The sequence below is a fragment of the Urocampus carinirostris genome, chromosome 4 (genome assembly GCF_059441175.1).
Source record: "Urocampus carinirostris isolate Australia breed hairy pipefish chromosome 4, RoL_Ucar_1.0, whole genome shotgun sequence".
Lineage (NCBI taxonomy): Eukaryota > Metazoa > Chordata > Actinopteri > Syngnathiformes > Syngnathidae > Urocampus > Urocampus carinirostris.
In genome coordinates this window covers 43,591,389-43,608,711 of record NC_142352.1, presented here as the reverse complement: position 1 = coordinate 43,608,711, position 17,323 = coordinate 43,591,389, and the positions used below count along the sequence as shown (strand labels likewise).

General features: G+C 38.6%; 1 protein-coding gene across 8 annotated transcripts in view; it reads right to left on the bottom strand.

Moving 5' to 3' along the window:
• Window positions 1–2,475: 2,475 nt before the first annotated feature.
• Window positions 2,476–17,323, bottom strand: part of pax6b (paired box 6b) — a 32,637-nt gene continuing 17,789 nt past the window's right edge. For all 8 annotated transcript variants that reach the window (XM_088334653.1, XM_088334658.1, XM_088334657.1 and 5 more), the window contains 6 exons: window positions 15,480–15,638; window positions 12,942–13,024; window positions 11,120–11,270; window positions 7,639–7,751; window positions 7,419–7,560; window positions 2,476–3,901 (listed from right to left, as the gene is read on the bottom strand). In XM_088334653.1, coding sequence (XP_088190779.1) covers window positions 3,816–3,901; window positions 7,419–7,560; window positions 7,639–7,751; window positions 11,120–11,270; window positions 12,942–13,024; window positions 15,480–15,638 — 734 coding nt within the window. In that variant the 3' untranslated portion in view covers window positions 2,476–3,815. The remainder of the gene's footprint in view (window positions 3,902–7,418; window positions 7,561–7,638; window positions 7,752–11,119; window positions 11,271–12,941; window positions 13,025–15,479; window positions 15,639–17,323) is intronic.

Here is a 17,323-nt window from a genome sequence, read left to right as displayed (position 1 = left end):
CCATTATCATCCTCCTCATAGCGTAACCAGGAATATAATTGAGTCCATTTTGGCAGAAATGTCCTTTTTTTGCTAGGAGTATCTCATCTCATTAGCTGTATCGCTTATCCTTATTAGGGTCGCGGGGTGCTAGGAGTATTCTTTTGTTTATCTTTCATCGAATCGTTCGCTTCAAAACACGTGTTTTCCTTGCCTACGCGGTCTTCTGAAGAATTTCCCTGCCGTTTTTTCGTGCCGGAATTATTGCCGTTGTTACCACTTTCTGTATCATGTTTCGACTTATTACCGACACTGAAGAAATTACCATTTTTTTGTTGATTTGCACCTAATACCAACTGTTTTTACGGAGGCATACTTCTCTTTCACTCGACAACCACCAAAACAATGACGTAATCTCAAAGCAACGAGATCCTGTTTGCCAAGATCGGCGCGAGACCTAAACAACAATGGAGTTTGGAGTGCGGTAAAAAAAGTAATCGGGTAATAATGACAATTTGGTGTCAAAAAAGTTGCTCCCCGGGGACGCACGTTGATTTGACACAATGCGTCCCCAGCAAAAATGATGCATCTCGGACGCAGGGACGCAGGCAAACGAGAACACTGCACTGATGATTAAGGCAGTATGATCATTTAAGCTTAAAAACATTAAACTGGTGCCAGGAATTCATTTTTAAACCATTTCGACGGACAGTGTGCTTTGAGGTCTTTTAACGAATAAACGTTTGTCGTGGCTCAAAAAGGTTGAGAGACATTGTCCTAGGGAACCCTCACAAATGAAATAATACATTATAAACCCACTATAGACTATCAAAACAATGCAGGTTGGAAAAGTAAAATCATATCTCACCATCTATTAAACAGAGTGTTCCAAAGTCTTGGTTCACATTTGAAGTCACCATATCTCCTTAACTATGAAATGTAGTCAGATAATAATTGGGCCATTTTAAAGCTAATTACATTATGCTTTTTGTAAGGCTATTAAACTTTTTATGTCCGTTCACACCCATTCATGGAATTCACTCGACCAGAAAATGCGTTTTGTTTGCTTAAATTTCCAAGAACTCAATCATGGGATGTTGTTCAAACGTGCATTATGCAGAAAATCCCTGAAGGAGCCATAGTGAGATCACATGATAAATTCCTTACAGATGGGTGCTTATTCCCTGCTAAAATTACGGGATGCCCCTCAACTTCAGAAAATTTGAATGGACAAGTTCAAATTGCTTACCAGAGGAGCCCCCGTAAATTGATCAGAAGAGCCAGTAGGAAACTTCGATGTCTTAGGACAATTGTTTGACTTGTCTTAAGAATACGACTGCACATGACACCTTACAAGCTAGCTAGTCCAACAGTTGAAAGACACCGATAAACCAGCTCGTCGGGACTTTTGTATTGCTAGGCAACAGAAGATGGAGGTAGTGATTCGATGATCGGCTTGTTTTTAGCGATGAAGCAACTTTTCATGTAAAAAGTTAAAAAGCATAACACTCACGTATGGGGTACTTAGAACCCACACTAACCTCTCAAACATCAACGATATTCCCTAAAGGTGACCATGTTTTGTGTTTTGTGAAAAAACTATCTACAAACCATTCTTCTATGAAAGATAACAGTAGATAGTGAGACGTACCAGGACATGCTGGAAAGCTGGTTAATGAGTCTGGCGACTTCATTTTCCAACAGGATTGGGCACAACAACACAGGAGCCTCAGGATTAGACCGTTTCTGAACATAACACTACCAAAGAGCTGGATTGGTCTGGGCAGAAGGATCATCATATCATTTCCTTCCCACCAAGATCTCTAGATCTATTTTTGTAGGTGATTTTGTGAAAGCATTGGTCCATGAGACGTGGATGAGCTGAAGGCTAACAGAAGCTGTTCCAAATATGGACAATGGAATGCTGGGATGCATTTTACAAGAATTTAACTATTGGCTTGATGTGTGTCGTGTAACCAATGGTGCTCATTTCCTTCTCCCAAAGCTAGGACTTTGATGTACCCATTAAATCAACAGTTCAAGGGTTAACTTTTAACACTGCCTTAGTGAGCATACTGTATGTTCCACTGTATGTTTATATAAAATCTTCACATTAAACCTCTTCCATGTAAATATTGAGATTACAAGCTTTCTTAATTTACCAGATGTGTTTATATATCCTTTCTGAGATATTTGATGTCAAAATGTGCCCAAGACTTTTGGAACATTATGTATTTTCATATTTGTTATCATTAATTTTAGGGCCTTTGAGATTGGGAAAGAGATTAGGGTATCCCATGGATCGTTTGCTAGTCCCATGACAGGCAACAACAGATAATAAGTTTAAGTTGACGATTTAGAATCTTGATTGAGCCGAACCTGAAATTTTTGCAGCAATTACAGTAACAACATTAAAACATTCAAACCTTAGAATTTCTGACAACTGTTGTGACGCATGTCACAAATCACAAGAGCCAAACACCTCATCAGACGCAATTGTACTGTACAAAATGTTTTTATAGTTTTCACAAAATACATTTAGAAAGCTCCATTTTAAATAAAATTAAATTGAAATATTTAAAGAGACAGTGTGTCGACATTTTCATCTCCATTTCCCCAGACGTAAACCCCGTATGTGTCCATGTTCTACATACACACCGACATGAAAATAAAATACAACATAAGTAAAAGAGCATGACAGATGATGCGAGGAAAAAGAAAACACAAAGAAAACTCCAATGGTCTTCAATTATAAATAAGGACCGCGGAAGCTCCGCCGCAGTCGTACAAACTCGAAGCCGATGTTGTCGAACCCAAGATGTGTTTACAAAATTATGCAACACGAGACTAATATCTTGGAAAAGAAAATAACATTGTGTACTAGATGAAATACAAAGGCTTTGGTCTCTTTTACAATCAACAATGATTAAATCTGATATGTACTTGTAAACAACTGCCAAACACATAAGTTTAAAACTCTGTCAAGCAATGTTTATTTATAATTATAGGAATTAAATATTTCTAGTCGCACACAATTTTTTTAACCATAGGACACTATATTACAACTATAGCTAAGAGACAAATTGTACCTGACCCTAAAGAAATGTAATTTATGATGCATGGAACACTTATAGAATATTCTGGTGGGGAATGGGTTGGGGGAAGGGGCTATAAACGAAATCAACTTTTATCAGAGATTTTTTTTTCTCTCGCTCTCTCTCTTTCTCTCAAGGGAAGACAAGTACTTTACATTTGGACAAGAAACAAAAGAAATTAGAGCAAAGACGCAGTCTACCATTTACAGACTACACATCGGTCCTCATGAGGTGCGGCGGAGGTCCCACTCGGATTGCGTTCGAGAGTCGTGAGTGAGTGTGGGTGAGACTGCAGCCTCTTCCTCGTGCGGACAATAAATAGTTTTTCCAAAAGAGTCTTCCCTCCATTCATGATATGCAACAGCGTCCATGCACGGAGCCTCTGGATATAAGTACATTAAAAGATAGTCATGGCAGATCGTTGACAACATGATTTCCTAGCAGTCCAGCTATCAGCACTTGATCGTTCATATTCACATACAAATGGTTGTTTACTAACACACCGGAAAGAAAAATCCCAAACGATGACTGGAAATAGTAAAAAAAAGAAAGTTTTTTGTTGTTCCATAAAAATGTAACTCTGGGCACTTTTCTAGAGGTCCATTTGTCTGATTTTTTTCATCCCGTCCTCATTTGAAACGGCCCAGTCCTCGTCGTCCTCCTCTTCTTGGTTTTATATGTGTGAAGTGTTTGAAGGAGGAAGTCCGCCTCGGAGCTCACAAGGTGAAGTAGTTTTTTTCTCTACTGTAGTCTAGACCAGTATTGAGACATGTCAGGCTCGCTGCCTGGGACTTGCACTGGGACAGACACTCCGGGAGAGATGAGTCCTATGCACAAAACACATCAGTCAATTCAAAAAGGCACTGACTTTGCAATCAAAAATATCATTAGAGCCATCGACAAACATCGATAATAGAAATTGTGGACAATGTATTCCATTTTCGACTATTGTCGCCTAACGCGTTTTTTCAACAGAGTGAGGCATCTCTTCAAGAGTCGTGCATACGCAATAGCGTCTCGAGCGCTAACACAAACATACTAAATGGGGGGCATCAACATTTAGTAAGCTGCCAAAACTTCTAAAGTTTGGAAGCATTTTAGCCTGGATACACTGAATACAAGGACTATTTTCCAAGATTGCAAAGCAGACTTTGCGTATCAGGGCATTAGCTCGATGACGCACACAAATTTAAATGACACATCGGACAGTTGAACAAAACTGAGTCTGACTAGCCTCAGTAAAATTTAAAGAAGGTTCAAACCAATACCCTTTCGAGTACATGCATTTTACATTTTAGAAGAAGTGTTATGCCGCACTGTGCCTGACGAACGTATTTGAAATAAAATGCATGCAGTCCAAAGAACCAACATCAATAAAATGTTAAAAACGTCAAACATCAGTTGTTAAAACTGTTTCATTTCATACTGTTGAGGATCGTTAAGTACTTTTGTTACAAACTTTGCTGTCGACGACACATATTTGATAGGCCTGTTCTTGGTTTAGGGGATAACATTTGTTTACTTTATTTTAATTTGTTATTTATTTGGCTGTCTCTGAAAAATAGACAAAGTTCATTTATGGATTTATGTCCACAACACAGTATGTTCAATAAAATGTTTATTTTCTACCAATTTGTTTTGTGTTTTTTGTAATTTTCCACATACCGTATTTTCATGGCCATAGGGTGCACTGTGTTAAAAGGCACTGTATCTGTAGCTGGTTCTATTTCTGTATTTAACCCTACACAGGACGCAACACACAATAGGGCGCAGGTTCCCTCTGCTGCGGCCATTGTGCTGAAAATTGCACACCATGGTAAATGGTGCCTCTACAACCCTAGTGGTTAAGGGATACACCCATCATATCAGGAACATACAGTATGCTCACTAAGGCAGTGTTAAAAGTTAACCCCTTGAACTGTTGATTTAATGAGTACATCAAAGTCCTAGCTTTGGGAGAAGGAAATGAGAAAGGTAAGTTGTTGGTGTCGCGTAAGACAATGCTAGCTTTAGAGATGACACTAGCTTTTGTCAATGATGAAAACGAGTAACTCATTGCATGAGAAAAAAAATATTTTTATCTGTAGAGCAAAAGGACAGCCGTAATTTTCAGCACCAATTTTGGAATTCAAAGAAGAAGACTACAAAAGGGGGCAGCACGGCGGCGCAGTGGTTAGCGCGTGTGCGGCACAGTTCTAAGGTCTTGGGAACCTCCTGTGTGGGTTCAAATTCAGCTACCGGACTTCCTGTGCGGAGTTTGTATGTACTCCCCGTGCTTGCGTGGGTTTCCTCCGGGCACTCCGGTTTCCTCCCACATTCCAAAGACATGCATTTCAGGTGGATTGGCCGGTCCAAATTGTCCCTAGGTGTTAATGAGCGAGCAAGTTGTCTGTCCCTGTGTGCCCTGCGATTGGCTGGCAACCAGTTCAGGGTGTCCCCTGCTCACTGCCCGATGATTGCTGGGATGGGCTCAGGCCCCGCGACCCTACTGAGGATAAGCGGTGCAGCTGATGAGATGAGATGAGACTACAAAAGATTACAACGCAGAAGAAAACTCAACATTTTAGCTCTGGAATTGACTATTCTCGATTTCAAAGTTTTCGAAGACGCGATTAGTTTTGAAGTAGAAGAATACCACACTAGTTTTTGACATAGAAGAAAAGGATGCTCAATTTCAAAGAAGATGCTATTTTGGTGGTAGAAGAATATATCAGTTTTGGGCATCAAAGAAGAAGACACCGGTAGTTTTCAGTGTGCTCTAAGCACTACTCAGTCATAGTGTTTATTTGACACTTAAATAGTTAATTTTAAGAGTGAACTATTACTGAGTATCCTAAAATTTACAGTGTTGAATTAACACTTCAAAACTACATTTTTAAGTTGAAAAACATTATTAATTAATCTCTTTAACGTTATTAAAGAAAGACATTAAAAATACAAATAAAGGGACGGTGTGTTTATTTTGACCTATAACTGTTGCTGTGTTGTTGTCCAACCTCGAGTCCTAAAAAGCACATGGAAGAATACAAAGTCAAGAGGACCAAAACCCACCATTTTTCTTATGATTTTTTTTTTCGGTGCAGCCTTTCATAAAGTTTTTTGGGCAAGATGGCAGACAATTACGCCAGCTTCTTCTTGTTTAGGTTCATGTTATGCATAATAAATTCAAGTCTCTCGACCTACGAGTATTATTTAAAAATGCACATTTATGTGATAGTTCATGTATTTCTTCTTATTCAAATGAATATTGATTTTTAAACGAATTACGTTGTTTTATCCCTAGGAGGTACTGCATTATACACGCTGTCCCTTTAAGTAAGGAACAGAATAGTTCGAGTGAGTGAGTGAGTGAGTGAGTGAGTGAGTGAGTGAGTGAGTGAGTGAGTGAGGCAGTGAGGCAGTGAGTGAGTTTATATAGTATTTCTCACATTTTAAGAATATGTTCAATGTAACCTTTTTGAGGGGGTGGTATACTGATTTTGTTTTACAAGAAGACAACATTGTGCATGTTGTTTTTATTGGACAGTGAAATTGAATAGATAAGAAGAAAGGGCTCAAGGGAGGGCCTTTAGAACAGACTGGAACTTTTTTATCTTAAGGGTTGTTGTACAGTCCTCTCCTGTTCTCCTTGCAAGTTCAAAATTTATTGATGTCATTTTTCTAAACTCAACATATATCAGATAATCTCTTAAGTATCATCAAAATTTTCTGGCACCTTGCTGTACATGTAGCCCTCTGACTGTTTTAAAACTGTTTTTAAAATAGCCCAGTTTGGGACATTATTTTCTAGGAATGTGCTAGAAGTGATCATTTGAAAATATAAGCCTCAGAGTTTTTTCCTACGTTTTGAAACAAAAGTAACTCTTGTTTGTTTTTTTAATGTTGACTAAGGACACAATTCTATTTTTAAAAGTCCGTGCTTCAATTTCCAGACTTCAAATCCAGGACTCAGTCGCTGTTAGCCTGGTGGCGCCTAGCGTTTAGGTGAACGTGCGGTGGCAGCGGCAATGCAGGCAGCGCACGCGCTTGCATTTAAAGAGCGAGTACAAGCGCCGATGAATCACATTAATTAGCAATTTAGCACAGAGGAAATGTGCTTCTGCACCATTAAGCGCTCACGACTATAAGTCGTATATATGGCTGTGTGTGATTCCCCCCCTTAATGGACCGGAACTAAACTATGGGCTCAATCCAAAAGCAAATGAAATACACATGATTTAGTAGCGCCTAATTAGGAGAAGCAGCAGATGACTGGCTTGCCGCCACCACAGCTTTGTTTCTTATTAGATTGTTTTTCCCCTCCGCCCCCAAGCATGCTGGGTAAACAACGAATGGTCTGCCTACCTGTTGAGGTGGTACCAGAAGCGGTCATTGATTGGCTGTTCATATGTGCCTGCATATGCGGGGGCGTGTATGTTTCGTAGCTCCGCCCGTTCACGGGTGGACTGGTAGGCAGCATGCAGGAATAGGAGGAGGTCTGGCTGGGCTACAAACGGACGGGAACGTGGACGTTAGCCCCAAAAACGCGTCTTGGCGCTCTGGGATGCTGACGGTTGGAACTCACTTGCATAGGTAGGTTGTTGGCCATGGTGAAGCTGGGCATCGGGGGCAGCGCGCTGTACGTGTTGGTGAGGGCTGAGTCAGCTCGACCCAACATGGACCCCGAGGTGAAGGACACTGGGGGGATATGATAAACAAAAAAGTTTGTGATTTTGTATCTAAAATTTCCAAAAATCCATACGCGTAATTCTTAAATATACAGGGTCAGGAACGTATGGCTCGGCAGCCAGATATGGCTCTTTTCTTAAATACGTTTGGTTCGAAGATAAAAGAAGAGCCTTGTCATTACTCTCTGAATCGTACCAATCGTAGTATATGCAAAGCAAAACGTTGCTCTAGTGCTTGCTTCGGTCAAGTCAAGTCATTTTTATTTGTGGAATCACAAAGAGTCTCAAAGGGCTGCACAGGTTATTGCACAGACTATTATTTCAGACTATTATTACACCATCCCCTGATCTGAAACCAACATGAGGGCAAGGAAAAACTCAAAAACCTCAACATGAGGAAAATGGCGAAACCTTGAGAAGAGACCGCACATGTGGTAATCCCCCTTTCAGGATGACCAGGCTGCAATGGATGTTGCAATTACAAATAATACAGAGATATTGTCAACAAAAAATATAGGTTATTCATATGCTATAGAGTAGAAGTGTGTTTTAAGCTTAGAATTAAACATTTCCACTGAGGTTGCAGATCGGATCTCAGGAGGGAAGAGCATTCCACAGCACCGGTGCCTGGATGGAGAACGCTCTCGAACCTGCAGAGCTCTTCTTGGCTCTTGGGATCACCAGTAGACCAGCGGGAAATCCTGGGTATTTTGGTATCGATCCACTCAATGAAAATAAACATTGTTTCCGTTCCCGTAGTGACAACGAAATTACAGTTTTTGTTTTGAATCAGTAAGATCTTTTAATGTTGGTTTCGCCTAGTTCTTCTCTGCTGGGTGAGCTTTTTGTTCTCAAGTGTTTATGTAAATCTGTGATGTTGTCACTGTAGCAAACCACTTCACTATATAAATAAGACCTGGTATTGTCCTTTTCTGTGTTTGAAAAAAAAGTCTGCACCACTCTGCGCTTCCTATTTGCCTGTCATTTAAACTTCTGGTAGGGTAAAGCGCATATATTTGGCCCTCTCTTCTGCCTTGCAGGCAGGATGCAGAAACAGGCTAAGTAGGGAGAGATGCTAAATGTGTCACGATCAGTTACACACAGGCATAAACCTAAAGTGGCAAAGGGTCTTGGGAGAGAGAGCGAGAAAGGCTTTGGTGATTTTGATGAATTTTTGTCTTAAAATATATGGTGTGGCTCTTCCCCCCAAAATTCTGAATAGTTTGTTTCCATGGCTCTATGAGTCAAAGAAGGTTTTCATCCTTCAACCCTTAACATAGATTTTAACATTAAGCAATTCCAAATCCAAAGTTTATTACCATTCTATTTTCCGGAATATAAGCCTTCAATTTCGAACCCTGCAACTTATGTAACAACGTGGGTTGTTTTTTTAAAAGCGCTCTGCTTTCAAAGCAGCATTAGGGGTTGCAAGCCATGGAGGAAATACATGAAGACAATGCTAGCTTTCAAAGGGACACTAGCTCTTCTTACTGATATGAACACAATCTTTCATTGCATAAGAGGATAACAAGAGAACAACCTTCATTTTTAGCACTGAAAGAGAACAAAGAAATACAGAGCGAAAGAAGACCAAAATAACAGCACAACAATTTAGCTCTAGAATAGACAATTTTCGCTAGTTTTAGAACCGGCTTTTGTTATGGTGTGAGACATCAGCCGGTTTTAGAGAAGACCACACTAGTTTTTGAAGCAGAAAAAGACTACGCTGAATGCAAGCATTGACCAAAAACCACTCTGCCTATCAGAAAGAATGCTATTTTTTGTGGAATAAGCCGAAGATGCTATTTTGGTCATAGAAGATACAACCCTAATCGTCAGTGTGCTTGAAACCCATTGCAGCAAAACACGCACAAATGTAAATGATCTCTTTTTTTCCCACAAACTCCTCATACAAAGTGGAAAAGCAATTGCATACAATTCAGCTTTTAGGTCTGACGCTTAGTTTAAAATGTATGATAATTCCCATTTACAGGTTGAAAATTGTTTTCAGGGTTCACGCGGATTCTTGAAAAGTCTTAAAAGCCATTGAATTAATTCTAAAAATAAGTCCTTTAGTAGCATTAAAATTTATTAAATCTAATTTTCAAAAAAAAAAAATAAACACAATAATAAGATTCTGATTTGTTTGAATTAAAAAATATTTTGTAACATTTATCAATTTATTAGTTTACAGATTTACTTTTGTGGCAACATGGCGTGATCACAACTACTGAACCATCAAAACGATGATCTGGTTTCAATCGAGCCTTCAAAAACAGACACATTTCTTTGATCTACCCACAATACACATAGCAACTTCGTACTGAGACATTTACTTTGGACCATGGTAATGTGTCAATTTAATGAAAAGCTGTGCCATGGTAATGTGTTTGAGGCACGGTGTATTGTGTGGAAGAAATATTTGTATTTTTCTGTTTTGTCTGATTCAAATGTGTTTTTTTTTCCTTTTGTCGAGTTGGTCTTAAATTTGTCTTCAAAGGGCATTAAAAATTCTCAAAAAGTCTTGTATTTAACTTATCGTAAGCTGTTTTATGTATGTATCTAATTTCACAGCACAATATTTAAAGACAGGGTGCATCTTTTTAAGTCCTTATATAAGTTGAAAGTTAAATATTTCATATTTTATTTTGAAAATTAGGTCAGTTGTGCATATAAAATGTTAACACAATTGGATCAAACTTGAAAATTCTGATATATACATAATCTTATGACCCACTAACAACATTATTATAGTGAAGGTTAAAATGGGTCTACATTATCCACCCAAAAACAATAGTATCGATCTGATCTTAGTACCACTGAATTACATATGATATTAATGTTTTGATCAATCTGCCCAGACTTAGTGTCATTTACATCCATAGAGGTCAACTGATTACATGGTGGATTTAAGCTTATCATTGTTATTATTATTATTCACAGTATTATTATTGTTATTAGCGTTATTATTACTAATGTGATTATTGGGCCGGATTGCGAGATTATTGTCAGACATTATTCCTGTCCATGATACAGAAACCTTGCGGACCACTGGGGTTTTTAAGCAAAAAAATGACATATACATTTAATTTTTATATTTTTTTACATTTTTGTTTGGCAGAAAGTGTGAAAAGTATTGAAGGACCACACTTGCCTGTGATCTGTAGTTTGCCCACCCCTGCTTTTAAGCAACTTTAGTTGTAACTCTCGCAGGATGCAAGTTATTACGTTAACATAATTAAAAACTCGAGCGTCACATTATTCGACACAACCCATTACTCTGCCCTCATTTAACTCCAGATTCAAGACTGATTAATTTCACACTGTGATGCAAGCAGTAATTCAATTTTGGGACGCTTTTGTGAGAATGAGACATACCGGGCGTGGTGGGCTGCGGGATGGCCTGGTACACGCTGGTGCTGAAGCTGCTGCTGATGGGAATGTGACTGGAGGAATTGCTGGCCTGCCGACGCTGGTTGCGGAGCTTCTCCTCGCGCCTCCACTTGGCTCTCCGGTTGGAGAACCACACCTGTGAAGGTCCCACAAGTAACAACTACGTTAGCATTAGGGCTGCAAATAACCATTTTTAATGCTCGGTCGGTAGGGATGTAAATCCATCAAAAAACCTTGTTCATTTTTAGGGACAGGCAAATAAATGGTAAATTAAAACCAAGTCAAAACTGTACTCTTTAAACAAAGAACATTCTCATTAGCAGCATTAAAACAGTAAACAAAACAAACATGTGAATTTTGTAAAGTACATTCAGTCTGTTAGAAAATGACCGAACTACTCTCAACAGATTGAAACAGTTTTAACATTTGGACAACTGACACTTTTTCTACAGACTGCATGCATTTAACTCATTCAGTGCCATACGTATAAATCTTTTTTCAGAAGTGTTGTCCATGTTTTTTATCAGATCTTTTCCCACACATCGAGGGAGCCTTGTTAGCTTGATAATGATCTAGGTGATTGGAGTCACCCGTACAACTTCCTAGTGTTGCTTCACGTATCCAGCGATTAAAGTGTGTAGGCTGCCCGCTATGGCGAGTATAGGCATAGTATGCAGACACATAATTCTTAATGGTGGGTTTATACTAACAAGGATATATATAAGTACAGACAGTCAACGCTTCAAGCTTTTTTCTGTCTAAAGAAACACGTTTTTTCATTGTCAGGGCAAAGAGGGATGAGGTTCTGTGCACGTTCGCAGGAACGCGATAGCTATGGTGACCAAAATCATGTGATCACGTCAAACATCCGGGCGCTGAAAGGTTTTTGCAAAGTTCATCTTTCATGCATAAATTCAGTGTTCTTGCAATCAAATATTATTTTGACAGTGTCCTTGTGTTTATGGAAAGCATTGTTTGAATTTTGGAGCTTTCACAATTGCAAAAAAAAAAAAAAGCATTTAAAGACATTCGCTCACACTTTCTTTTAATATGCCCTATGCCAGGTGTGTTCTACCCAGTCCTCAAGAACCGCATAACCTGCGTGTTTTTGTAGTTTCTCTTCTCCAGTACGGGTGACTCCAGTCCCCTGGATCATTATTAAGCTAACAAGCTACAAATTTGCATCCCCTGAGTTGGAGTAGAGAACCCTTCAAATCATGCAGGACATGTAGCTCTCAAAGACCGGGTTGGTCACCCCTGCCCTATGCCTTTATGGCTACAGAACTGCATTTTCTGTGGGCCTTCAAAAAAAGTCAAACTGTCAAAAATGGCTGGCATTGGCTCTTCCCATTTGAGAGAAATGCATGTATCAGGCACAGTCTGGTATAACGCTCAAGCTCTCTTTTATAGCAAAATATACATGTTTAAATGTACATTGCATGTCATCGAGACCACATTGGCTTGAACATTACTTGAATCACTCAGGAGGTGGGTGCCCCAACTACCCTGGTGTTTAAGGCATCAGACGCCGCCCTTCCTGTATGTTTATGTCCGTGCTCTAAACAGAGATGCTATTGCGCATGTGAGACTCTCAGCAAAGATTATACTCAAGGAGAAATGCCACACTCTTTGAAAAGCAGGTCTGATGACAATAGACGAAAATAGATTCCATTGTCGACTATCTCAATTATCTATTTTTGTGGAAAACGTCGCCTCATCCTTGCAATCATTGCAGCTTTATTCAGCATAACTCGATGGGAAAGCTGGACAGAGGGCCACCAACGAACGCTCCCCGAAAAAGGCTCACCTGTATTCTGGCTTCCGGCAGGTCGATTTTGGCCGCTAGTCTCTCTCGTGCAAACACGTCGGGGTAGTGAGTTCGTTCAAATTCTGAGATGGAGATGTTGGAAATGAGGAGGTTAACTATTCATCATGAAAATAAAAATAAAAATACTCTCTCAGTGCCAAAGACGTATTTTCACGTCATTTTAATGAACAATACAAGCTGATTTGAGATGGTTTGGGAGATTTTGTCAGACATTTTTATGTTTCATTCCTGATGTATGTATTTAACTTTTTGTAGTGAAGAACCTATTTTTTTATTTTGTCAAACCTTGTAAAGAGGTAATAAGAGGACACAATTTGTGGGTATTGCTTGTTTGTGTTTTTAACATTGGCGACCTGCAGGGGAAATTGCAAAGGATGCCAGTCCGTTATTTTGACTATGGTTCCACACTGTTCGTTATTTTGATTATGCACTGTTTACATCAGTGTTACTATTGGCCGTTGATATTGCCATTCTTTGCTATTAACACCCTTTAGGGCAGATCTGCTTTTTGTAACCTGTGAGAATTAATAGAAACGAAGGAATCGGAACTTTTTGTATCTTGACCGGTATTTGTACAGTCGTCTCCTTTTCTCCTTGCCTGTTCAAAAATCATTGATGTCTTTTTTCTTTATTTTGAGTGTCTGCTCAACTGTAAACACATCGAAGGACAAGTCCAAAATCTCTAAAGTGACTGTGTACTTGTGTATTTGCCTTCTCAAAATGGAAGGCAGTGAGTGAGTAGCTATTAGTTCATCGCACATGTCAAAGTCAAGGACCGCGGCCCACATCCAGCCCCCGAGGAAGTTTTTTTTCGGCCCCTGAGATTATCCTAATTCATTATTTTATTATTCAAAGGGAATCATTGTGTATTTACACTTTACATGACTTCTCCTTCCCCATTATGTTATTGATTGAATTGATTTCAGCCCACACCTGCTAAATTATAAAATAAAGCCTTCTGATGGTGCCTGAACAATGCCGGCTTCTTTCATTTAATGTTCATGTAATGGGGATTTTTCTATCAAGGGTATTTGTCTATTGTGCTTGTTGAGGGTTACTGACAGAGCCTTTTTAGTATGGGTTCAATTAAGTTGACGAGGCTATATGTATATTTTCATCGTGTTCAACATTCGATCGGACTGGCCCTCGGCTTGTAGCCTAATTTTTATTTGGCCCTTCCATATGTTTCGCTTTAACACCCTCGGTTTATCAGATTTGACAACTTTTTAGGTCTGTCTTATTCTATAACACCAAGTAGCTCTTTTTCAATAGAAATGTTACCCTGTGCTCCTAGTGGTATACGAAAGAATTACAGTTACGTTTTAGTGAACATTTTGGAATTTAATACAGGGATTCTCAACATCTCTTATTTACAGCAATATAAGACCTCTACCCTGCATTACTTAATAATACCAAGTGCTGATAATGCTAGTTGTTTTGAATCTCAACATCAAAACATAGCAAATGTATTCAAATTACATAATGGTAACTTTTTTATATTATCCTTATTGCTTTATGAGTATATTTTTTATCTTAATATGGTCCTGTCAGACATATATTAATAGTGCAACTCAGACAGCGACCAATAACAGTGTTGACAGCTGTTGCTGGTATCTGAACCCTGAAATATGTCCTGTCAGAGCCTCGTGCCATTATCTGGTACCTATGCCTTTCCTTAGTTTATTTTACAAATTGTATTTTTGTGTAATTTTTACTTATCTTTACAGAGTGTAAATGTATGTAGATGCTCATTCAATTGAAATGTTATAGTCATCAGCAATTTATATGGCCCCACTAAAACTGCTCCAACGTTATTTAATATTCTAACAAGGTTCAGTGAACCTTTTTTTCAAAATATGTTTAACCACCCGCGTATAGTATCAGCTCAGCCAAAATCCTCTGTGATTGCAAAATGGCAGAATAATCATAGGGAACTGCTGCCCAGTTGCCAATGTTGAAAGGTTGCATAATAGCTTGCAATAATGTTCAACATTAAATACAAATCTAAGTATATGCAGCCCTTTGAGACTGTTTGTGATTAAGGGCTATACAAATAAACATGACTTGACTTAACGTTTTTTTAGGAATAAAAAATAGATAAAAAAAGAACGGACACTGAAACCTACTGTTAGTGTTTTATATTTAGTCCTGCTGGTACTATTAGTAGATGTTAGTAGCTCATTTGATGTAAAAATTAAGTCTACGGGTCGTTTATTTAGGAGAATTATTTTTAAGAAATACTAACAACATTCGTTTTGTCTCAAGCAGTAACTAAAAGTTTGATTCCAATATTCCTGATCCTGTCCTTTTTATATGGAAATTGTGTGTAACCTCAATATCTCAATATTAGTTTAGTCAAGGTGTTTAGCTATATTTTAGTTTTACTTCAAAGGGCTGTAAAACTTCACTTTAACAAAAGCAATGATTCTCTTATTAAGATTATATATATGTTCATGATAGTTTGGCGTCATGGAGCTAGTGGTTATTTTGCAAAAGGGAAAGGTAGGCGTTTCCAACCTTTCTCCAGCGCTTCGATCTGCTCCTGCGTGAAGGAGGTTCTGTTTCTCTGCAGCTTCCTCTTGAGCTGCAGCCGCATCTGAGTTTCCTCCGAATCTTCTCCATTCGAGCTGATGGAGTTTGTGTTTTCGCCCACTCCGTCTTGCGGCTGGCAACCGTCTGGTTTCATACGGGAGGGATAAAAACAATGCGTCGTTTTTAACAAAGGACCTAATGTTACTTTTAATATATTAGTTAATACTTTTATAATCAGAAGTGAAGGTGGCAACAAAATATCGAATTATCTGCTAATAGCCCAATACGGTTTAAGATTGAAAACGGCCTCAATTTTTATCAGGCGTCACGTGGTACAATCAGCTGCAAATTAAAAAATTGAGAATAACTTGTTGACATTTCTTCTTTTTTTTCACGAAAATTCACCCCATATCATTTTGCATAAAAATTATGAGACTACAACTCAACCATCCCAGTCTGTGTAGGGTTTTTTTTCTCTTTGTGTTTTCACTGCAACAATTTTGTCTGAATATTCTTTGACGAAAGCAAAGTTATATATATATATATATATATATATATATATATATATATATATATATATATATATATATATATATATATATATATATATATATATATATAGGTTTGCTCTGAACATTGAAAAGAGTTTTAAAACTTGTGTTTATGTGAAAGCCTCCCTACCACACAACCCCCCAAAAACGGTTTTGACTTATTTTTTTTGTAATTTTTTAAATGGCCCACGTTTAAATTAGGCAAATAAGTTTAGTCAACAGTGGTTTGCTTCAAAATAACTTTATTATTGTTGTTGTTATTATTATATTTGCAAGGGGTAGTGGGACTTTGAACTCCCCAAAATATTTTTGTACAAAAAACTGTTTCCCCCCTAAAAGCTATTTTAAGCAACCCAGTTAATTAAGAAATTGGAAATTAACAACGTTCTGCTTACATTGGGTTTCTACTACAAAATGAAATCTTTTTTGAAGTGTTACGAAGAAAAAAAATATTTTAATAAACGACCAAATCAAATAAATAACCAATAATGGTGTCAAAGTTTCTAAGTGATGTGATTGTTTTTTTTATCCGTATTTGGGAATGGAGAAAAAGAGAAATGTCAAAACTTGGCCAGCGTCTGTTTACAAAAAACCCAAACATACTTTCACCCCTTGCCCCTCCCTTTTCCACCCCCACCTACAGACTCAATAGTGGTTCCCATATGGGCGTCGGTATCTCCATTGAGGTGGCCACCAACTTTTATTTTGAATAGCCATGGAGGCTTTTCAGGCTCCTACAATAGCGCAACGAGTAAAAGAGAAACCATTAAAGTGAGAACACTGCAACCAGTGATGGTTTGCCTGTCCGCAGTTTGCGCAACCTCGGCTGGAGAATAATGTAATATATCTAATATGTAATATATGTGAGGTGACAAAATGATCCTCTCCCGCATGGAGCTGCGCAGGCCGCAGTCTTTTTGCCATTGTGTCCGTGGGGAGAGCTTTGAGTCCACAGTGTTAACCCTTATCCACTAGCATCATTAATCACGTCCACGCCACTCAGGATTTCTGTCCTCAATTGGAAACAAATGAGTGAGGAGAGCATGCTAGTCCCCTTTCCCCAAACGGCACCACCCTTTTTCCGCACACCACTCGAAACAACCCCAAAATAAGGCCAATCTATTCACCACCGCGAGGGCAAGCTCCCCACCCAACCTCTTTCCCTCTCAAAAAGCCTTATTGACTAATGTCTGTCCACTTGTTGGACATCATTATCGCATCGAAAAAAGTGTGTATGCAAACCTTCCTTGCACATAAATAGATAAAAGACTCAAGTAT